At 35.0% G+C, this 25,390-nt stretch overlaps 1 protein-coding gene and 1 pseudogene across 1 annotated transcript; both read left to right on the forward strand.

Annotated features, from left to right (window-relative positions):
* Nucleotides 1-1,071: 1,071 nt before the first annotated feature.
* On the forward strand, nucleotides 1,072-15,783 carry LOC142644561 (cucurbitadienol 11-hydroxylase-like; annotated as a pseudogene).
* A 2,511-nt stretch (nucleotides 15,784-18,294) lies between these two features.
* Nucleotides 18,295-22,258, forward strand: LOC142642316 (cucurbitadienol 11-hydroxylase-like). The gene is made up of 9 exons (XM_075816674.1): nucleotides 18,295-18,494; nucleotides 19,962-20,292; nucleotides 20,563-20,712; nucleotides 20,813-21,061; nucleotides 21,161-21,250; nucleotides 21,348-21,426; nucleotides 21,517-21,623; nucleotides 21,729-21,856; nucleotides 22,165-22,258. Exons 1-9 carry the CDS (start codon nucleotides 18,295-18,297, stop codon nucleotides 22,256-22,258), a joined length of 1,428 nt encoding a protein of 475 aa, XP_075672789.1.
* Nucleotides 22,259-25,390: the final 3,132 nt, after the last annotated feature.

Consider the following 25,390-nt stretch of genomic DNA (forward strand, 5'->3'; position numbering starts at 1 on the left):
GGCCTATTTATAGGCAAGCATATACTCCTTGGAAAGACACATTTGTTATCAACATATATATATATATATATATATATATATATATATATATATATATATATTTTTTTTTTTTCCTTTTTTTTTTAGAGATAATTACAATATGCTGTTAATCTCGCAGCTCAAACTCTTTCCTCTTTAGATCCCCAAGTACTTTGTGCATGGGGAGGTGTCAATTCAGCTACAAGGCTTTTGACTATCAGCATATATATTGATTCTAAGAGTCACATCCTTACTTAAAGACGGTTTAATTATTAGTCTTTATAGAATAAAAATTGTATGAATGTGAAGCAATACCATCCACTGGGTGTTATTATATCATGGTGTTATCGCCCATAACAATTGTACACTAATAGATTTCACTTACCACAATAGTTGCATTTATTTATCTAACTTAAGTCTATCCTTACCATAAAAGGCAGCAAATCTCAAAGGGGTTCTTGTCTTGTGTGTTGTAGTACAAATAGTACTCTCTCTCTCTCTCTCCATCACGAACTTGGTTTAGGTCCAGTGCACTGGACCTGGTCAGATGGTGACACGTGTCTAAAAATAGACGTATATCATCATTTCAACGGATCCAATACTATTGAACATTGGACCTGATCCCTCCATCACCATCTCCTTCTTTTTCCTCAATTATTGCTTTGTGATTATAAATTGAAGACTTTGTGATCATAATATGATAAGGATTATTTTTTCTATTTTGTGAGATCTTGAGTTGGTGCGTTTGACCAAAGCAAAAATGAGTACACTTCTAAAAAGTAACATGGCTTTGAAATTACTAGCAATATAATTAGATGAGTTCAATGATTATGATTACTATTAATAGAGGCTGGTGCAATTCTTTTGAAGGCCCTTTTATAATCTATCCTTGCTACATTTAAAAACCATCAATCCAGCCATTTCCTTAAGACTCTTATATCACATCCATTTCTGAGAGGGAGAGCAAGAGGTCTACCAACAAACTACTACTTTTTGTTCCTCTTAGATTTCAACACCAACTTAGAATACTACAAGTAAAAATAAAAGTAAGAAATGTGGATAGTTGAATTGTGTCTTGTAGCAGTGGTTGTAGCATATTGTAGTCACTGGCTAAACAAATGGAGGAATCCAAAATGCAATGGAGTCCTCCCTCCAGGTTCTATGGGCCTACCGGCCTTACCCTTTGTTGGAGACTCTCTTTAGTTAATTGTTCCCAGTTACTCTCTAGACCTCCACCCATTTATCAAAAACAAAGTTCAAAGGTAAGATTTTGTAGTGTGCGCGCGTGTGGACATATGTATAATTATATACGAGTGTGTATAGAGGTTGCAATGACAAGTGTTATTTACCTTAAGAATATTTTATGGATTCAAATTTGAAAATCAACCTCTTCAAAAATAGAGTAAGGTTGCCTGTGAACCTAGATTGCATAAACAAGAGCCTTATTCATTGGTTATAATTAACCTTTAATTTGTATTTGTATTTAATTTTATTTTTTTTCCTTCTTATTCTTCTCTCTCTCTTTTGTTTTGTTTTGTTCTTTTTAGAATCTATATTTGTAGTTGTATGCAACATGTTATGTGTGTATCTCCATTTATTTGGGGGTTAATTTGTACTTTCCTCCCCTAACTAGAGGTATATTTCAATCCTCCATAAACTTTAACTCCATAAACTTTAAAACCACATAATATTTGAGCAAACTATCCAATACCATCTAATTTTCTATTAAGTCACAATAAAAGTAACAAAATCTTTTAAATCTCTTGGAACTTGTGCCACTCTAGTTACCAATTTTCCTAAAATAACCTTGTTTAAATTGTTGGGTCTTTAAATCCATAACAAAACTATATATCAAAATTACCAAACTTTGTGTTTGTGTGAAAAAATAAGGAAGAAGAAAAAAAAAAATTAGAGATTTGGATTATGCAAACTAATCAATATATATATATATATATATATATATATATATATATATATATATATATATATATATATATATAAGCAAAGATTTCATATTAGAGAATATGAGGTTGTACCATGTGGCGCATTCCTTGAAGTTCTCTTTATTTAAGGTTTTAAATTAACAAAGTTTGCATTTATATCAAAGTATTAGTTTATTAAATTGGCTAATAGAGTAAATACTTATATTAATTATCTATAGCTGTACATTAATTATTTATATCAAATGAATTTATATGATTATTTTTATAAATTCTATATAAGAGATAATTTTTAGTTGGAATAATAATAATAAAGTTAGAATATGATATTCTTCCTCATGTTTAGTTGCTTTGACAACAATTGACACAAGAGTCATAAACAATTAAATATTTGTGAATTCACTAAAATAAATCTTAGTCCTTTAATATATATATGTGTGTGTGTATGTGATTTTAATATAAATTTTTTACGATTTATATGAGAAACAATAATTGAAGGATATATGAATTTTTTAGTAGGCACGAAACATGCTTATCTAAATTAACCACTATATCATGTAATTTTCATTTTGTGAACACATACATTGCGTGATTTCTATTTTGTCTATAAAATAACTAAAGATTACATTTTTTAACAAGGAAATTTATTAATTTTTTTATATTATTTATACATCGATAGTTTGGGGATATGAATGAATGTCTCCATTAGAAATTGAGTTGCTAACCAATTAACCTACAAGATTTTTGGCAAACTTATTGAAATATTGGAGAAAACTAATAATAAGTTGCACCGTACATTGTGTAAGAATTTAGCTAGTATATATTAATTGAAGTAACATATTTTGATTGGACTAGTTGTCATTTAGCAGAAATATCTATTTATTTATTTCTTTTCACTAAGTTTACACCTAGCTGCCACATCATTTACCGAGATGAGTAATAGATCTATATTGAAAAATATACAAACATTAAGGATGAAATGAAAATTTTTAAACATGATGAACAAAATGAAAACTACTCCTAAAAATATAGAATCAAAAGTATAATCTAGTCTAGAATAGGACAGGACAAATGTTGATTCCCCAAATTGAGATAAACAATCACTAATGTAATTTTTTTCCTTTCTTTCAGATATGGGCCAATATTTCGAACTAGTGTGGTAGGTTGACTGATTGTAATATCAATAGATCCTAAATTCAACCATTATATTGTTAAACAAGAAGGGAAATTAGTTGAATTATGGTACTTGGATTCATTTTCCAAGCTTTTCTCTATGGAAACAGAAAATAGAACAATTGCACTTGGTATTATCCACAAATTCGTAAGAAGCATCATATTGGATCACTTTGGTGCTGAACCACTTAAGGAAAAATTACTTCCTCAAATTGAAGTATTTGTTAGTAAAACCCTAGTGATGATGCCGAAAATTGTTAGTAAGCCACACAGTACTCACGTGCTCCCGATGAAATACGTACATAACACAAAAGCTGAAGACCTTAAGAAGAGTACTGGTGTGGTACCGGCCAAATACCCTCCGACGGTCAAGTTAGAGAAAATCTCTTATTCGCAACTTTAAAGTGCTAGAGCTGAGGTGAATTATGCGTATCTTGGTTTGTGAGGGCTTTGGGGTATTTATAGTAGTGTAGGGCCGAAATCTACGCCTTGGCCAAGAGTTACTTTCCTTCTAGGAGAGTAACGCGTGGATTTTACGTATCCCTTAGAGCTCTTTTCCTTATATGAGTCTCTTTAATTAGGGTCAAACGTGTAGTACAAGAACTTTCTTTATACACGTATGTGTGGAGGGCAAGCAAGGTTATGGACGAAGGTTTGCTTATCCCCTTCAGCTTTTCCCTCCGTTAGCTTTTTCCTTTCCTAAGGTCGTCAGCTTACAACCTTCAGCTTGATCTCATTTGCTTGCTCCCTTCAACCTAATGCCGTAAGATATGAGGCAAAGTCACGGACGTCAAAGGAAGGTGGTTTAATGAGTAGTGCTGATGAGCTCATTATCCCATCGCCTTTTTAAAGCATCAGGAGCTAATTGTGAAATCATCCTCATCACCTAGAAACATGGTCAACTCAGTTTTCTGTTGAAGTGAAACATGCTGCTTCCATTGTAAGTTAGAATTTTCCCAGTAGACACATTTCTTCCATAGCGTTACAATTTTTTGTCATTCATGTTACAACATAACTTTTGAATTTTTTTTTTACCCCATATCATTCTAACTATCAAACTTGAATAACTCTTAGATAGAAGATCAATCAACCTTTGGACTTCTTTTGTATGATCTCTACCACATAGGTATGTTTGCTCCAAGCTAAATCTATGAGAAGTTAGTGTACACATTGACATAAGGTCAAACAAAGGATATCTTTGTTTTTAAGCTTAAGAGAGGGCTCTTTAGGTTTGAAATGGGATGTCAGCCCTCTTGGGTTTTAAAGTCTTGCATCAAGCTGTATTTTTATATATAGAGGTTAAAAGTCAACATAAATCCTTCTTCAAGTAAAATTAGAATTCAATGTTTCGTAATCTTGCTCAAGTGAATGTGGAGTTTGAGTTAGGTGAAAACTTTGTCTGACTTTTTGTTTCGCTCAACCAAATCCAAAATTTGCTTGAGCAAAATTTTCAGTTTTTCAAATCTTTCTTCAATGCTTATACCTAACTGTTTTTTTTAATAATTTTTTTTATTGAGAAAATGTTAGAAAATTTTATTAGGATAATCAAATTTAATTTTTTTTTACTTAACCTAATTTGAATAAACGTTGTTCCAACCATATTTGATACATATATACATTGTCATATGGACTTGTGTTAAAACTGATAGGCAATGCTGCTTGCCTCATGTCACACAGGTAGCTAATGGTGCAGCAGTAGCTGATAAAGGATGCACTAGCCAAGCCACAAGAACAGCAGTCAGTGCAGCAGTTGCTGATCAAGGTGCGTTGGTGAGGCAGCATTTGCTGATGAGCTGAGCACTACACAGACCACAGGGCTGGCATCAAGGGACATGATTAACACAGCAATTCTGGAATTGCTTGAGGCAATACCACATCACGAGTTCTTCATCCAGGAATATTGAGGGAGTCAATTCCATAAATCTAGGGATCAGTTACACAAGGCTGCCACGTGTACAGATTCTAGAATATTTGAATAACCGTTTTTGGCGCCAATTGTAGAGTTAGTTACTGTTCACTGTGTATATAAACAGAGTAGCTAGTGTGGTATTTAATTCATTCAATTCATTCTCTTGTATAAGATTTCAATCAATGAAATTCTCTCAATTTTATTTAGTTTTTCCAGTTTTATATGGTATCAGAGCCACTAGCATCTGCTAGTTGTGTCATTTTTGTTCAAAATTTTCTTGCTTACCAAACAGAAATTACCTTGAAAATTTCTTCGATCTTCAGTGTCTTGATTTGTTCTTATTCATACTATTGTTCGAAGAATTCTTGTGTTTTCTTTCAAATTTCAGTAGAGTTTTCATTCAAGCTTGTGTGTAGCTTCAATGGCTTCTGTTGAAGGAAATGACTCTGTTCCTACGCACAATCAATCCACACAACATGTTCCTCAACCTAACACAGAGATTAACTCTCCGAATCAATTCTTCCTTAGTGCAAGTGAGAATCCAGGTAATATCTTGGTCACTCAGCCTTTATTGGGAATGAAGAACTATCAATCTTGGTCTAGAGCTATGGTTCTAGCACTAACAGCCAAGAAAAAGATAGGATTTGTGAATGGCAAGATTTGTAAACCTGAAATTGATTCACCTTTGTATGAAGATTGGGAAAGTTGTAATACAATGGTGCTTTCTTGGTTGATCAACTCTATGCATGTTGATGTTTCAAGCAGCATCATGTATTGTGAGACTGCGAGGGAGATGTGGCTTGAATTGCAACGTGTGTTCTCTCAAGGAAATGGACCAAAGGTTTATAATCTTCAACAAGAAATCTCACAGATAACTCAGGGACAATTAACAGTAACTGAGTATTACTCTAAATTCAAGAAGCTTTGGGATCAATTGATTCATTATGAACCATTGCCAACCTGTACTTGTGGAGCAATGAAGATTCTGAGCATTACACATGAGAAATCTTATGTTATGAGGTTCTTAATGGGGCTCAATGAGAGTTCTGAGACTGTGAGGAGTCATATTCTAATGCTTGAGCCATTTCCCTCAATGAGCAAAGTGTATGCTCTAGTTTTGCAAGAGGAATCTCACAAAGGCATTGGTCATGGGGCTGCCTTCACACCTAAACCTGATTCAGTGGCAATGTATGTCAACACCAAAGGAAATGCAGGTAATAGAGGTGGTTTTAAGAAGGAAAGGCCATTGTGCACTCATTGTAACATGCTTGGTCATACTGTGGACAAGTGCTATAAGCTTCATGGCTATCCACCAGGTTACAAGCACAAAGGCAAGCCTAATTTCAATGCTAATCAAGTGTCTTATTCCCAAGGCCAAGCTGTTGAAGTTTCTTCTAATACAGCTGCTCAGTGTCCTATTTCTAAGGTACAGTGTAAGCGATTACTTGCTCTCTTCAATTCAGGGGCTGATCAAGGTACTTCCCACCATGTTGCAAATGTTAGTACAAGTGCTGCTGTCTCTAGCATTCTTTCTGGAGCTCCTGGTGTGCCTGCTGCAATTGGTGTACCTTCCACATCCCTTATATCTTCTGAAAATGCAAATTCCAGCCTTGTTGATACCATGTCAGGTATCAATTCATTGCTTAATTTCACTCCTTCCTTGAAGCATTCCATTTTTTCTGCTAAAATAGTTAACAAAGAGGTTCTAAGTGCCACTGATTGGGTTATAGACACAGGGGCCACTGACCATATGGTCCATTCCATTACATATTTCACCACTGTCACTACTACCTTAAACACATATGTCAATTTGCCCAATGGTGAAGTAGCTACTATTACTCATATTGGCATTGTCAAAATCTCAGAAAATCTTACCCTTCATAATGTCCTCTGTGTCCCATCATTTAGTTTCAATCTTATTTCTGTCAGTCAACTTGTCAAGACCACTGCTTGTTGCCTTATTTTCTTTGGATCCTTATGTTTTATCTAGGACCTTGCTCATTGGAGCACACTTGGTCTGGGTAAAGAATTCAATGGGCTCTACTTGCTGGACAAAAGCATTTTTCCTGCACCTATCATTACAGCTTCTATACACAGCTCTCAAGCTAAAATCTGGCACTCCAGATTGGGTCATTTGTCCAATGCCAAACTAGCTTCAATAAAACAACATGATGTACCTAGTTTCATTTCTGTTGAGAACTTTAATTGTGCCATTTGTCCACTTGCTAAACAAAAACACTTACCTTTCAATAAAAGTTCTCATTTGTCTTAATCTTGCTTTGAGTTGATCCATTGTGATTTGTGGGGACCCTTTTCAGTTCCTACTATTGACCATTGCAAATATTTCTTAACTATTGTTGATGACTACTCTAGGTGCACTTGGGTTTATTTGTTAAAGCATAAATCTCAAACACAATCAGTTTTGGAACAATTTTGCATTATGGTGGAAACTCAATTTTCTAAGAAAATAAAAATTTTAAGGTCAGATAATGGGACTGAGTTTCTCATGAGAGAATTCTTTGCTAAGAAAGGTATCTTGCATCATTTGAGCTGTGTTGAAACCCCTCAACAAAATGCAGTAGTTGAGAGGAAGCACCAACACATCTTAAATGTAGCAAGGGCTCTCATGTTTCAGTCACATCTACCTTTGCATTCGTGGGGTCATGCCATTCTTGCAGCAGTTTATTTAATCAACAGAATCCCCTCCACTGCTATTTCAAATCAAATACCTTTTGAAGTGTTATTTGGTCATCCACCTAGCTATGCCCACTTAAAAGTGTTTGGATGTCTATGCTTTGCTTCTACCCTTTCAAATCATAGGTCTAAATTTGCACCTAGGGCTGTCAGGTGTGCTTTCTTGGGATATCCTTTTGGGGTAAAAGGGTATAAGGTTCTTGATTTGTCTTCTAACAAGGTCTTCATCTCTAGGGATGTGATTTTTCATGAAAATTCCTTCCCTTTTGTTTCTGTTTCACCTAACCTCACAGATCCTTTTCTTCCTTCTATTGTGGAAGCTTCTTGCTCTACTGGTAATGATAATTTTGTTTCACCTATTTGCATTTCTGACTCTACCCCCTTGTGTTTTGATGATAATCTTGTTTCTGTTCAGCCTGTTCCTATTGATGTTCCTTCTCATCTTCCTACTTCTTTTAGTCCTATCCAAGTCTCTCCTTCTGAACAGGTACCTATTTCATCTCCACCAGTTGTTTCAGTGCCTCCAGTGCCTCTTAGGAAGTCCACCAGGGATGTCAGGCCTCCTCTTTATCTGCAAGACTATGCTTGTACTACTATTGCAGCTGGTGCACCTTATGATCTTCCTCACTGTCTCAATTATTCTCATTTGGAACCTTGTTATCATTCCTATTTGCTAGCAGTGAGTTCTAGTCCCAAAGAACCTGTTAGTTTTTCTCAAGCAGTCCAAGATCCACTTTGGAGGGCTGCTATGGACAAAGAAATTCAAGCCCTTGAGCAAAATCACACTTGGGATGTGACTACCTTGCCTCCTGGTAAGTTTCCCATTGGCTGCAAGTGGGTTTACAGAGTTAAACTCAATCCAGATGGTAGTGTGGAGAGATTTAAGGCCAGGCTAGTTGCTAAGGGGTATACTCAAAGAGAAGGGCTTGATTTCTTGGAAACTTTTTCCCCTGTTGCTAAAACTGTTTCAGTGAGAGTCTTACTTGCTCTTGCTGCTGCTAAGCAGTGGCCACTATACCAATTGGACATCAACAATGCATTCTTGCATGGAAACTTAGATGAAAAAGTCTATATGACTTTACCACCTGGTTTTCACAGTAAGGGGGAGAGTATTTCTGCCTCTTCAGCTGCTCTTAAGGTGTGTAAACTAATTAAGTCCCTCTATGGTTTGAGACAAGCCTCCAAACAATGGTACACAAAGCTGTCGGCCACTATAAAGGAGCTTGGATTTGTCCAATCTCAGGCTGATCACTCTTTATTTGTGCACAGCAAAGGGTCTTCATTCACTGCTTTACTTGTCTATGTTGATGATATGGTAATCACTGGCAATGATCATGCTTGTGTTGTCTCACTAAAATCTGTCTTAGATCAGAAGTTTGGGATCAAGGATTTGGGATCACTCAAATATTTTTTGGGTTTAGAAATTGCAAGAAATAAGACTGGGATTAGTCTATCCTAGAGGAAGTATGTCTTAGAGGTACTTGAGGAAGTTGGTATGACAGGATGCAAGCCAATTCACACACCAATGGAACAGCAGCTGAAGTTGTCTAAAGGCAGTGGAGTATTACTTTCCAATCCAAGTCAGTATAGAAGACTCATTGGAAAGCGCATGTACTTGACCTTGAGCAGGCCAGACATCACATATGCAGTCCATAGACTTACCCAATTCTTGGCTCAGCCTAGAGCACCACACATGAAAGCAGCCACTAGAATACTACAATACCTAAAAGGGACACCTGGACAAGGTGTTTTCTTCCCTACTAAATCTGACCTGCACCTTAAGGCATATTGTGATGCAGATTGGGCAGGGTGTCCTGACACAAGAAAGTCCTTAACAGGTTATTGTGTATTTCTTGGTGATGCCTTAGTGTCATGGAGGTCTAAGAAGCAAAGTATTGTGTCTAGATCCAGTGCTGAGGCAGAGTATAGAGCAATGGCTACAACCACCTATAAGCTAACTTGGATTTTGCATTTGTTACAAGATTTATATGTTAAACATGATAAGCCTGTGTTAATGTACTGTGATAACCAGGCAGCACTTCATATAGCAGCAAATCCAGTGTTTCATGAGAGGTCCAAGCACATAGAAGCTGACTGCCATATTGTGAGGAATAAGATTCTTGAAGGAGCACTTAAAACCTTCTATGTTTCAACTAAAAATCAATTGGCAGATGTGTTCACTAAAGCCTTAAGAGTAGATAGTTTTTCCAGGTTGATCAAGAGGCTAGGTGTTATAAATATTTTTGCTTCTCAAATAGAGTATCCCTATGTAGATTCAGCAGAACAAGAAGCAAGAGCTGTGCTCTTGAGGGGGAGTGTTAAAACTGATAGGCAATGCTGCTTGCCTCAAGTCACACAGGTAGCTAATGGTGCAGCAATAGCTGATAAAGGATGCACTAGCCAAGCCACAAGAACAACAGTCAGTGCAGCAGTTGCTGATGCAAGGTGCGTTGGTGAGGCAGCATTTGCTGATGAGCTGAGCACTACACAGACCACAGGGCTGGCATCAAGGGACATGATTAACACAACAATTCTGGAATTGCTTGAGGCAATACCACATCACGAGTTCTTCATCCAGGAATATTGAGGGAGTCAATTCCATAAATCTAGGGATCAGTTACACAAGGCTGCCACGTGTACAGATTCTAGAATATTTGAATAACCGTTTTTGGCGCCAATTGTAGAGTTAGTTACTGTTCACTGTGTATATAAACAGAGTAGCTAGTGTGGTATTTAATTCATTCAATTCATTCTCTTGTATAAGATTTCAATCAATGAAATTCTCTCAATTTTATTTAGTTTTTCCAGTTTTATAACTTGCAAACATTAAATCCTAACATCTTTCTGAACATTACAGTTGGTGTTTGATTTCAGTGCGAAGAGTATAATATTTAGTTATGATGCTGAAAAATCATCCATGAAATTTGTTAAATTTGAAGAAGGAAAGCATGAGCAAAGTAAAGAAGAAACTAACAGGAGCAGGAAAGGATCAAAGGAAGTCCACGTGTCAAAAAAGTAGATGCCAAGTGTCAAAATATGATTTGTTGTATTAGAAATCAGTTAGTTATTTTAGGAGGGAAAATGTTAGCCCCTGTTTTCTATGTATATAAACGGTAATTGATAATAATTTGTAACAACTTCTCATTCATTTTCTAAATAGCAATTTCATCTTTCACTCTGTTTTACAAAATTGAGTGAGAAGTTAATCAATGTTGCTGGAGGTTTTATGTCATTTCCTTTGAATATTCCTGGTTTCGCATATCATAAATCTTTGAAGCTAACCAAAATAATTAATGAGGCAAGATAAATTCTTGCATTACAAATTCTTCCAACTTGTATTTGTTTAAAATGACTCAAATACACTAATCTAAAATCTTCATTTTCATTCAGGATCAAAAGGAGGCATTGACCATGTTGAGGAAAATGGTAAAAGAGAAAATGAAATCACCTGGAAAACATGAAGATATGCTTGATCAAGCCATAAATAGCATGAATAAGGAGAAATTCTGATAAGAAGATTTTCTCGCCCCTTGGGTTTTTGGGATCTCATTTGCTACATTTGAGGAGATTTCAACGGCATTATCATTAGCTCTCAAGTTAATTGTGGAAAATCCAATAGTTTTACAAGAGTTGACTGTATGTGCATGTAGAACAAATTTCTTTTAGCACTTAATTTTTTGTATGGTAATGTTGAAACACTGATGATATATCATGTATTAGGCCGAGCATAAGGCAATTCTTAAAGCCAGAAAGAATCCAAATTCCATTCTCACTTGGGATGAATATAAGTCAATGACTTTTACCCTTCAAGTCAGTTCTAGAGTCTCAAAATATTCCCTGTTTGTGGTGTTAGAGGATTCCAATTATCTCATAAACATAAACATTTTGTTGTATGTGATGAAACACGGGTTCGTCAGTTGTAGTGAGGTCGTCCAGACGGGACTAGAGGTTTGCTTGTGTTGCGACGGAAGAAGAAATTCTCTAGAATGGTCACCGGTGTGGTGCCTGCCACAACGTCTCCGATGCCAAAGTTAGTATAAGGGAGTTTATAATAATAGACTATAAGAATGATTAGGGATATCTTGTAACTGTGTTCGTACCTTCTGTTGGCAATGCGTGGGCTTTATATATGTTGTTCTAGATTCTAGCCGTTGCGGCAGTTATTGTGGCTTTAATGCCTCTTTTAGTAACGCTTCTTGCTGAGTAATGGGGTTTTAATATGCCTTCAACGGTTCGTCTAGCTGTTTCTATAACCGTCCGGGGTATTATTGGTGGCATTGAATGATCCTGCTATCCTCGTCAGTGACGTGTATACTTGTTTAAGCTCGTCTCAGAGAGTAGTCTCGTCAGTCCCATCAGATGCCTTTAGTCTCGTCGGTAGTTAATCTCGTCAGTCCCATCAGATGCCTTAGTCTCATCTGTAGTTGATCTCGTCAGTCCCATAAGATGCCTTAGTCTCGTCAGTATTTGATTTCGTCAATCCCATCAGATGCCCCCGGATTCTGTGGTCGTCATGATGTTCCATGACGACCATAGAAGACGAAAGGGTTTTTTTTATTTTTTTTTATTTTTTTATAATCATTTTTTGGCTACGTCAGTAGTGTACATCCATCTAGGCGGAATCTTATCACGAGGCTTCTTCAGTAATGTTCATCCATCTAGGCGGAATCTTATTACTTACTTCGTCGGTAATGTACATCTGTCTAGGCGGAATCTTATTACTTACTTCATCGGTAATGTACATCCGTTAAGGCGGAATCTTATTACGAGGCTTCATCAGTAATGTACATCCGTCTAGGCGAAATCTTATTACTTACTTCGTCGGTAATGTACATCCGTCGGTAATGTACATCCGTCAAGGCAGAATCTTATTACTTACTTCGTCGGTAATGTACATCCGTCAAGGCGGAATCTTATTACCTAGCCATTCTCGATGATCTTTTGGCTTCATCGGTAATGTACATCTGTCAAGGCGGAATCTTATTACCTAGCCATTTTTTATGATCTTTTGGCTTCGTCAGTAATGTACATCCGTCAAGGCGGAATCTTATTACTGACTTCGTCGGTAATGTACATCCGTTAAGGCGGAATCTTATTACCTAGCCATTTTCGATGATCTTTTGGCTTCGTCAGTAATGTACATCCGTCAAGGCGGAATCTTATTACCTAGCCATTTTCGATGATTTTTTGGCTTCGTCAGTAATGTACATCCGTCAAGGCGGAATCTTATTACATAGCCATTTTCAATGATCTTTTGTCTTCGTCAGTAAACCGACGATCTGGACACTCCCTCTTTCGTCCTTTACGTTCGTCCTCCCTCTTTCCCCTTTCTTCTGTTTTCTCCATATCTTTAATGGCGGCTAGCGCATCCTTAGCATTCATATACTTTTGCGCCTTTAAGAGCATTTCTGCCATCGTCTTAGGTGGATTTTTTGCCAGCGACACCACAAACTCTCTAGACTTCAGCCCTGCTTTAAAGGTTGTTAGCTGTACTTTGTCATCAGCGTCGTCCACTTCTAGGGTTTTTCGGGTAAAGCGTTTTACGTATGACCGCAAGGTTTCTTTCTCCCATTGCTTAATAGTGAGTAGGTGGTCCGCTGGTCTCTTAGGACGTTGCCCTCCGACGAAATGGCGCAGAAAGGCGCTACTCAACTGTTCGAAGCTATCAATGGATGAGGTTGGCAACTTTATGAACCACTCTCTTGCAGCTCCCTTAAGTGTGGTAGGGAGGGAACGACACATTATTTCATCAGGGGGCTGTTGGAGGCCTAATGTCGTCTTGAAGGTATTAAGGTGATCTTGGGGGTCCTTAAGCCCGTCAAAATGCTCAAGTTGAGGCAATCGAAACTTTGCCGGCACTAGTCGTTACAAGACTGCCACGGAGAAAGGAGAATCTGTTGCCCTGACCATTCTATCTAGGCTCTGATCTGTCTTCTCCTTAATAGCATTTCTCAGTTCGTCCATCTCTTTCCTCATCTCTTGAAGAAGACCAGAATTTTGTTCGTCTGGAGTAGTGGTCCCTCGTCAATCGCTTCTCCCATGACTATCTCCTTCATCCTCCTGGACAACTCTAGACCGATTCTCCTTATGCTGAAGTTGTTGTCTTATCTCCTGATTTTGCCTGGTGAGCTCTTCCACAGTGGCCGCAAGAGCTTGAACTTGCTGAGCCAAGGTTGCTGAGTCTTGGTTTGACTCCATCTGGATATCGAAGTTGGTAGGAACTGCGCTTTCGGATCGTAGTACGAGAATGTCGTTCCCACAGACGGCGCCAAACTGATGAAACACGGGTTTGTCAGTTGTAGTGAGGTCGTCCAGACGGGACCAGACTGATGAATCACGAGTTCGTCAGTCGTAGTGAGGTCGTCCAGACGGGACTAGAGGTCTGCTTGTGTCGCGGCAGAAGAAGAAATTCTCCAGAATGGTCACCGGTGTGGTGCCTGCCACAACGTCTCCGATGCCAAAGTTAGTACAAGGGAGTTTATAATAATAGACTATAAGAATGATTAGGGATATCTTGTAACTGTGTTCGTACCTTCTGTTGGCAATGCGTGGGCTTTATATATGTTGTTCTAGATTCTAGCCGTTGTGGCAGTCATTGTGGCTTTAATGCCTCTTTTAGTAACGCTTCTTGCTGAGTAATGAGGTTTTAATATGCCTTCAACAGTTCGTCCAGCTGTTTCTATAACTGTCCGGGGTATTATTGGTGGCATTGAATGATCCTGCTATCCTCGTCAGTGACGTGTATACTTGTTTAAGCTCGTCTCAAAGAGTAGTCTCGTCAGTCCCATCAGATGCCTTTAGTCTCGTCGGTAGTTAATCTCGTCAGTCCCATCAGATGCCTTAGTCTCATCTGTAGTTGATCTCGTCAGTCCCATCAGATGCCTTAGTCTCGTCAGTAGTTGATTTCGTCAGTCCCATCAGTATGAAATTACAGGTAATCAATGAAGTTTTTCGGATTGCAAATGTTTCTCCTGGTTTACTATGAAAAGTACTCAAGGATATAAAATTTAAAGGTACACTCTCGGAAAAAATTGCTGAATAGTATTTTTTAAGGAAAATTTTAGGAGAATAGCATGTGACTGAAGTTATTTAGTTTTGTAGACACTTTTTGGAACTCAAGTTCAAACCCAAAATCAAGTTTAGCAAACTTGAGTTCTAATTTGTTATACAATGTTAGACTGCCATGCAATCTAAACTAATTGAAACTCGAGCTTGATAAATTCGATTTTGGGTTGGAAGTTGGAACTCAAGTTTGACAATCTCGAGTTCCAAAAAGAATTTATATAACTAAATAACTTCGCTTTCGCTAAAAAGATTTACCTAAAATTTTCCTAAAATAGTACTATTTAGTAAATTTTCCCTATGCTTTCAAATGCATATATTTGGTTCAGCGTCTTTATATTCGGTTACAAACCGTAAACGATTGGCTAAATGCTTATCAGGATATACCGTATACGATTCCGGCTGGTTGACCATTATGCTTGTAAATTCTGCACTTCAATTAAACTCAAACACGTACAAGGATCCACTTTCTTTCAATCCATGGCGCTGGAAGGTATGTAATAAGCAACCTTACTAGGGTAAAGAGAAGACTTAACCAGTTATTATACATGCTTTTTTAATTCCTCATATTATTGCTTTTAATTGATATGGAAATATCCTTGAAAACAATTTTTTTTTTTCAATGGAACCAGGATCTTGACCCATCTGTTTTATCAAAGAATTTCATGCCTTTTGGAGGAGAATTAGACAATGTGCAGGGGCAGAGTATACTAAAACGTTCATGGCTATCTTTCTCCATGTCTTGGTCACCAAATATAGGTAATTTGTTCCCCTTCATAGTGTCACTTACATGGGGCTTGGGCTATTGCCACAACAAGATGATGACAAACCTCGTTGTGGTAGGATATTATTTCCTATTAGTGACCTCTTATATTTTTATTTATATTTAGGCGGAAAAAGGTCAAGGGAGGAAAAATTGCTCGAAGTCCTATTTTGATTTTTGTAGATGGCCTCCACATTAATTTTTCTAACAACAACAATATCTAATTAAAAGAGCAATTATTATGGAGCAGACACAAATGAGTCAATCTTGTACCAGAAGATGTACTAGTTTGATTAATGGAACGATATATTTCGGTACTAATCAATATCGGTGTACCGTTTTGGGTTTACTTTTATATATATATATATATGTATGTATGTATGTATGTGTATATAAATTATAATAAGTATAAAAGTTTACCATAAAACATTACCTCAATTCAGAACAAATTATTCATGATTTTAGATTTTAGCATCAATTAAAAAAAAAATATATATAAAAAATAGAAAGCTTAATTGTTCATTGCATACTAAGAAAATAAATAATATTAATAAATTAATGCAAATAAGTTACCATTCTGCCATTACAAAAATTCAAAAATTACAAAACTAAAAAAAAAAAAAAGCTTTTTTTTTTTTTTTTTTTTTGTATTAGCTGGTAATGCTTGAAATCAGCCGATATGACTGGTATTTAAACAAATATGAAACGTTGGCATTTCAATACCGGTATACATACCGGTACGATACATAACAGCCGGTATGGCTTGTACTGGTATGGTATCTTCCACCTTGGATACTTATTTGAAATTCTATCACATCTATTAAAAAATAAAAAAATAAAAAAAATCCTATTTCATGCAAAATAACAGGATGTTCAATATTGAGATGAAAAGTTCCAGTTTTGCGCAAAATAATTAGATACTCTATATTTTATTTCTGGCATTAATGTTCTCCCTCTCTCTCTCTCTCTCAATGTATTTGATGTATGGGTAAGAAAACATGTTTTGTGTTTCAATTTATGTGTTTTTTAAAGAAATATGTGAACTTTTCAATTTTAAAAAGTTGTTCCTAAATTTTGTTGAATTTAAATTTCATTGTAAATATTTTTGGATGAGATTATCTGAAGAGAAGGATTTTTAAGTTTTAGTTTAGAATTTAGATTTCTTTAATTAGGTATGGAAATATACCATTTTTTTATTAACAAAATTAGGGTTTTGTTTCAAGTTCTTGTTGAGTTCTATTTAACAAGGCAACGTAATTAAAGTGAAGAATTGCACAACTCTTTTTTTTTGATGAAAAGGATTACACTACTCTTAGGAAAAAAGAAGACGTGTTGAAGTATTGATGTTGAATAAGATTGATTGTTTACACAGGTAACCCTCCTTTTATATATAAAAGCGGATGTTGTTTTGTCCAATAAAATCCAATTATCCTACCATTATTGTCACATGTAATATAAGTGAACAACGTAATTTAATCAATCCTCAATACACAAGTTTTTTTTTTTTTTTTTTAATATTATAATCCGATAAGTATAGCAGGAGAGAGGGGATTTGAATTCTGTATACTTTGGAAATGTCATGTAGTACCAATCAATTGAATTACGAGGCTTTTGGCTACGTGCAAAAATCAATTGAATTCTGTATACTTTGGAAATGTCATCTACTTTTTAAACCACTTTTCCTAAGATTCATATGAGGTAGTTACTAATGCCACTAAAATATTAGTGGTATACTTGAGGACGAATTAACGTTAAAATCTCGAGATTAAGTAACCCCTATTACACACTTTGTTGATGTAATTTCTTTGACCCCTGTGTCACCATTTCTACCCCCTCCTAAAAGGATAGACCATTGCAATTATATATAGAGTTATAGTCCTCCACATATAGTCCCATGGTCTGGGCCTTGGGATGAGACAAATCCAAATGGAAGTCTAGGTGGGCATTTCATGCAAGTAAAGCTTTCACTTATTGGCTGGAGACAAGGAGTAATAAGCCATTTTTCCGTCATCCAAATGGACTGGAACTTATATGGCTACGTGCAAAAATCTATACCCTGCTTATGTATGAACTCTGGATTGGATACCACAATTTATCTATCTCATACTACAAATCCGATCCTAGTGACACATCTATTTTTATGGTCAAAATTTAGATTCTATTTACGTGTCAACTTCTAATTGAATTCAACATTTTCATATGAGTTCATCACATGTACTTAAAAATGCTAAAATCTAATTAAAAGTTGACACATAAGTAGGGCGCAAATTGGGTGTGAGAAGCGGTGTGTTTTTTGTATTACTAAAAAAATGAGACAAAGGGTTTCTATTTAGATGAGTTGTTGAATTTTTTGGTCCATCTTAAAATTTGTCTGTTTTATCTAAACATTAGATTACATCAATCCCGGTAAGGAAAATTCTGATTTCCAGTATCGGCAGGAGTGCCGATAAGGAAAATGTAATTCCAAAAAGCTGGGAGTTGCCTCGCATGTATCTCACCATGCATGTATCACAAGTAAAACACCATCTATATCAGCAAAATATAGGGTTAATTTTCTGCATTCCTTATTTAATTCCTTTCAAATCCAACAGTTATCTGCACACTTTTTCATTTCTAATATCACATTCGTTTCTGGAGTGGTATATATAGAGCGAGAGCTGTACCAACAAACCACGACTTGCTTCAGAGATTTCTACGCAATCTTAACCATATTCTATACAAGAAAGGAGTTAAAAATGTGGATAGAAGGATTGTGTATTGTTGCAGTGGTTGTCATATATTTGACATATTGGCTAAACAAATGGAGCAATCCAAAGTGCAATGGAGTCCTCCCTCCGGGTTCTATGGGCTTACCCATTATTGGAGAGTCCTTTCAGCTGAACGTTCCCAGTTACTCTCTAGACGTCCACCCATTTATCAAAAAGAGAGCTCAAAGGTAATATGCAACTGATTGTGTGTGTTTTTGCAATTTTTAATTTCTATGAATTTAATTATATGTATCTTAAATGGATCTTCAATGTATTAGCTAACTAGAATGAGTCACATGTATTCTCTTTCTCTATTCTATTTTATTTAAAGTCATACTTTCTATTACTTTCATGACTGATATGCCATTTTTCAAAGAGAGAGCTCAAAGGTAATATGCAACTAATTGTGTGTGTTTTTGTAATATTTGTATGAATTTAATTATACATGTATCTTTTATATTATATATATAAACACACACAAAAATGCTACAACAATAACAATAACAAAACTTTAATCCCAAATTTTTTGAATCGGTTATGGATCTTCAATATGTTAACTAGGATGGGTCACATATATTCTTTTTCTCCATTCTATTTTATCTGAAATCATACTTTCTATTCTTTTTTGATTAATATGCTAATATGCCATTTTTTAATATATATATATTGACTGCAATGAAATACCTTCTCTCTTCTTGTTGGGAACAACAACAGGATGAGAGAAGATTTGAGTACCATAGGAATCGGAATCATATGTGATAGTGTGATACCATTTGTGACAGAACACCGCTAATATTCCTCATATTTTTTAAATACAAGTCCATTTCGTGGGACTTAACGTACACCTGCTCGATCAACATCTTCGTATTCTAAATTCATACACAAACCTACACAATTCGGAATTTTTAAAAATCTTTTTATTTATTGCTGGTCAAAAGCATGATCTTGTCATCTCACTTTGGTGGCAACTACTCCCAAAAAAAACAGTAATGGCAAACTTAGTTATATACAAATTGGCTTCCTATAAAGGTAACTTAAGGCTTTGTTTAGTTAGGAGAATTATTAAAACGTCAAATGATAGAAAAAATTTGTATTTTCACCGTGTGTGTTTGGAATGGAGGAAGGAAAAAATGTAGGAGGATAGAGAGTAAATTACTATTATATCTTATTATATTATAATTCTGTAACATAATAGTGGAGAGGTAAATTTGTAATTTTCTTTTCAATGTTACTTCTTCTCCCATTTTCATCCCAATTCGGATGGAAAAAAAATGGTGAATCCAGATGAAAAAATTCCAAATATCCCTCTTTCTTTCCTCTCCATTTATATCCTAACCATTTTTGTTTTCCTTTCCCCCTTTTTTTATATATATCTATTTTCTCCATTCTTCATGGTTTAAAAACCAGACTAATCAAAGAATTGAAAAAAGGTTTGGTTTCTAATTTTTACAGTTGAACTACCGTTTTTACAATTTTCACTAGACTTAATTAGAATCCAGTTCTCGTATGTTAAATCGATTAAACCAGCCAATTGGATTCAATTTTTAAAACCATGCCCTTTCAACCCAACCAAACATAACATAAAGACTTGAGAACTTTGATGCTTCATATTACTGATGAGACAAAAGCCAATTAACCTTTTTTTTCCTTCTTAGATATGGACCAATATTTCGAACTAGTTTGGCGGGTTATCCTGTTGTTGTATCAACAGATCCTGAATTCAACCATCACATCGCTAAACAAGAAGGGAGACTAGTTGAATTATGGTATATGGATGCATATTCCAAGATCTTCACTATGGAAGGTGAAAGTAAGACAACTGCACATGGTCTTCTCCATAGATACTTAAGAAGTATTATTTTGAATCACTGTGGTGCAGAGGCCCTTGAGAAAATGTTGCTTTCTCAAATTGAAGAATTAGTCATAAAAGCTCTACAAACATGGTCAAGTCAGCCTTCTGTTGAAGTGAAACATGCGGCTTCTGTTGTAAGTTCCAATTTTCCTTTATATAGACTAATTTCCTCAATGTAAAAGGATCTTTTTCATTAAAACTGGATGCAATTCATAATTTATATTAAATATTTTAATTCTAAAAGTGTATATAGGCCATTATATTTATTTTTAAAATAAAATCTTAACCATGAAATACTCTTTCAAATTTCAGTAAAATGGAGATCTAGCGTCCTGTTCTTCTAGGATATTGTAGAATTTGTTGTCTTCAAATTATGACATATCTATCTTTCCTGGACATTGCAGTTGATTTTACATTTCGGTGCAAAGCTATTGATTAGTTATGATATTGAAAAATCACCTCTGAAAATGAGTGAGACGTTCAATAATGTTCCAGGAGGTTTTATGGCGTTTCCCTTGAACATCCCTGGCACTGCATATTATAAATCTTTGAAGGTAATCACAATAATGAGAAAAGATAACTTTTCTAGGAGAAGTATTTGTTGGAAATGACTTAGGTAAATTAATTAAATCTTAATTTTGATCCATTAATTAGGATCAAACAGAGGCAGTGATCATGCTGAGGAACATAATAAAGGAGAGAATCAATTCACCTGAAAATCATCATGGAGATTTCCTTGATCAAGCCATTAATGACATGGATACGGAGAAATACTTAACAGAAGACATTATCATATATTCACTTTTTGGGATCTTATATTCTAACTTTGAGTCCATTTCATCAATATTAGCATTAACTCTCAAGTTACTTGAGGACCAACCTAAAGTTTTACAAGAGTTGCAGGTATTTTATGTACATGTATAACAAATTTCTTTGATCACAAAATCTATTTTATGTATATAGTAATGGTGTAAGTAACATTGGTGATGTATGATTGACTAGGCAGAGCATGAGGCAATTCTCAAACGCAGAGAAAATCCAAGTTCAACACTCACATGGAATGAATATAAGTCGATGACTTTTACTTTTCAAGTTAGTTTATACAATCTCAACGTGTTATCTCTTGGGGGTTTTTAGAGGATTCCAATTATCTCATAAGCATAAACATTTTGCTGTGTGGAAATTACAGGTAATCAATGAAGTTCTTAGGATTGCAGCTGTTTCTCCTGGTTTACTACGAAGAGCACTGAAGGACATTGAATATAAAGGTATGCTCTCAAATGCATATATTTGGTTAAGTAGCTTTCTATATATCTGGTTACAAATTGTATATATATAATCGGCCAACCGCTTACTAGGATATACAATTCCGGCTGGTTGGACCATTATGTGTGCAAATTCTGCTCTTCAATTAAACCCAAACACGTACAAAGATCCACTTGCTTTCAATCCATGGCGCTGGAAGGTATTTAGTAAGCAAATTTCCTAGGGGAAAAAGATGATTCAACCAGTACTTATTACACACTCTCCTTGACTTGTTTTTTTCTTCCTTTCTTTTTAATGGAACTAGGATCTTGACCCATTGGTTGTATCTAAAAATTTCATGCCTTTTGGAGGAGGAATTAGAAAATGTGCAGGGGCAGACTATTCTAAAGCGTTCCTGGCTACCTTTCTCCATGTTTTGGTCACCAAATATAGGTAATTTTCTCCCTTAGTACTAAGTCTTACTTGTGCTATTGCCCCCACAAGTTTGTGGCTAAATTATGAACTAAAACAATTTTATAATTCAAGATTATACTAACATTCAAAACTAAATTAACATATGAAAAACAAAATTAGCATTATACAAACTGAAATCTATATGTGTACTATCAAAAAATTTCAAGTGGGTCATGGGCCTCATGGCCCCTTCTTCATATAGTAGTTTCTTCCTTAACTATGATCAAGACCAAGTTTGTGGTAGGATAATACATCTTAGTGACATCTTGAATTTTTTTTTTTAATAGATGGACAAGGCTCAAGGGAGGAAACGTTGCTCGTAGTCCACTTCTTGGATTTACAGATGGCCTCCACATTCGTATCACTAAAAAGAGTAGTTAAAAAACATTCTTATTTCTTGCAAAATACTGGATCTACTAAAAAGAGAAGTTCCGATTTCACTAAAAATTAATTGGATACTTATCCAAATGTACCAATACTATCTTGGGTTAGAATGTATCTTTATTTCATGTGCTTTTATCTCTCAAAATTCCGGTATGCAATGTATTTAATGTGTGCGAGGAAGCATGTTATCAATTTGAATAAACTAGTGGATGTCCCGCGTGATGCGCGTGTTTGCTATTAGTTATTTAATAATACTCATATATGTTATAATGTTTGGAAATTTAATTTTGATTATGTATTATACGTCACTAAAATAATAAATGAAAAAAAAATTGTAACACAAAATATCCATAAGTAACCATAATTAATTAGACTCTAAAAATGACACTGTATGCCATTTTTTGTTTGATCAGGTGTATATACATGTGTGTGTGCGCGCGTGTTTATCAAATAAAAAAAGATACTCAGTGTTGTCGAGTCATCCCACATTGGTAAGGTGTAATATTGAGAAGGGGTTTATCACTTGCTCCACGACACTAACTGCCACATGCAGTTTTAGTGTTGGCGTGTGAGTGTATTCCCTTATCTCATTCCCTTCCCCTGTGCGTGTGTGTGTGTTTATCAAATAAAAAAGATACTCAATGTTGTCAAGTCATCCCACATTGATAAGGTGTGATATTGAGAAGAAGTTTATCATTTGCTCCGTGACACTAACTGCCACATATAGTTTTGATGTTGGCGTGTAAGTGTATTCTCTTATCTCGTTCCTCTTTCCCTATATATATGTGTGTGTGTGTGTGTGTGTGTTTATCAAAAAAAGAAAAAAGAAAAAGGTGTACATGTATATTTAGTTCTTACATTTGATGTTTCCAATATAAATTTTTTTATTATTTCCTTTTTTTTAATTAGAAGTATATTTTTTTAAAGAAAACACGTGAACTTTTGAAAGCTAAACATCTACGATTTAAGGTTTATAATTTCTAATTCGCAAAACTAAATATACACGCTAAGAGATTAAAAATAAAACAATAATTGAACTTAGAAATATAAACTTATACTATTTCATTTCTCACGTTGAATACTTTCCAAAAATATAAATAAAGACAAAAAAACATATACTTTTAGAAACCCCATATGTTGTTAAAGCATTGTATCAAGCTTTGATAGTGTTATTAAGAAGCATAGATCATATGCACCTGAAACCAAAGCCAATTTCATACTCTTTTTTACACTAATTTTCTCACTCTGTCTCTCTATCTCTCCATTCCTACTTTTCTTTTGGCCTTTTGATATTTTGTGAAATTGGAATATATAAAAGAACAAGGAAACTAACATTGAATGGAAAAAACTTTTCATTTTTTAAATTAATGAAATTAAAAGTGGAAGAGTTCAAGAAGTTGGAAAATGGAGTAGAACCAAGCCTTTTAATTTTCTGCATTTATGGCTTAAACTAATCATTGATAAGAAGATAAGAGATGAAAAGCTAAACGAAAAAGTACTCATACAACGCGCCATATGACAGAACCTCATGCACTTTTGCATGAGGTCTCTGCTTTTATATATGTATATATATTGACTCATTGTTCTTAAATTTGTTGAATTTACTAACAGTTCATAGAATTTGAATTTTTAGTTTAATTCACTATAATAAAAAATGAAATATTAAAAAAAAAATTTACTGACAAAATTTATAGATTGATTTAAGTGTCACTAATGTGTTGTGTGGATTTGAAGTGATTATGATTAATTTCCATCAAAAAGTAGAAGTAGAAGAAGAAGAAATGATTAGGTTTAATATGTTATTGGAAAATTTATAAGACATGTATTCTTGTTGGACCAAAATCCTAGAAGCATAAAAATGTCATGTGTGGTCAAAAAATTTATATCAAGCAATTTATACATATAATCTATATATAAGTTGAGTTATTTTTTAGCTCTTTAGTTCTTCAAAGTGTCTTTTCGTATTGTCTCGAACTTTTCATTTTTAAGTTTTGTTTAACTTCTTAGGTATTGTACTTTAGGTTGAATTCAACAATATAATTATATTAACTAATGGAACAAAAAAAAAATTAACTTCTTGAAGGACATTTAAATTCAGCCACGATGTTTATTAGTTAATTCGGTTGAATTGAATTGAAGAATGGGAAATACAACACCAAAGAAGTGAAAGAGCTGTACCTAAATTAAATTATGGTTTTTTGGGGACCTAACAACAAGGAAGTCAATACCGTACCGGAGGCTGTACCGGTTTGGCCACCGGTACGATATATTTCGGATACCGGTTAATACCGGTGTACCGTTTCGGGTTTACCGCTATTTTATACACACACACACACCAAAATCTCTAGAACCATGTTTATAAGCATATAATATTTCACTTATATTATAGTAAATATAAAAGTTTATCATAAAATATTACCTCAATTCAGAACAAATTATTCATAGTTTTAGACTTTAGTATAAATTAAAAGGAAAAAAAAAAACATAATATAAAAAATAGAAAGTTTAGTTGTTCATTGCATACTAAGAAAACAAATAATACTAATAAGTTAATGTAAATAAGTTACCATTATGCCCTTACAAAATTCAAAAATTACAAAACTAAAAAAAAAAAAAAAAAAAAGTTTTTTTCTGTACCGGCCGGTACGCCCGGTACCGGCCGGTATTGCCCGAAATTGGCCGATATGGCCGGTACGCGGCCGGTACGCCCGGTATTTTTTCCGGTACAAAATAAAAATGTACCGGTACCGGTGCACTGGCCGGTACGGTATGTACCGACCGGTACGGCCGGTACCGGTACGGTATCGGTAACATTGCCTAACAATGGATGAAAGAGCCATTAAGAGGAAAGGGCATCTATGACTATACCAATAAAATAAAAACAAGAAGGGAATGGAACATACTTATATTGAAAAAACTAAGCTCAACAAGTTGAATTAACTAGAAAGTAGCACCCCCTCAAAAAAAAAAAAAAACTAGAAAGTAGCAACAGCCCAAAGACCTAGAGGAAATTGATATTTTATATGAATTTATATGATTTTATTGAAAAGAAAGATACTGTAATGACGTACAGATCAAACTAGTCTTAATATAGTTGACCAAAGCATCATTAATAAAGAATCAAGTACT

The sequence above is a fragment of the Castanea sativa genome, chromosome 7 (genome assembly GCF_040712315.1).
Source record: "Castanea sativa cultivar Marrone di Chiusa Pesio chromosome 7, ASM4071231v1".
Taxonomy (NCBI): Eukaryota; Viridiplantae; Streptophyta; class Magnoliopsida; order Fagales; family Fagaceae; genus Castanea; species Castanea sativa.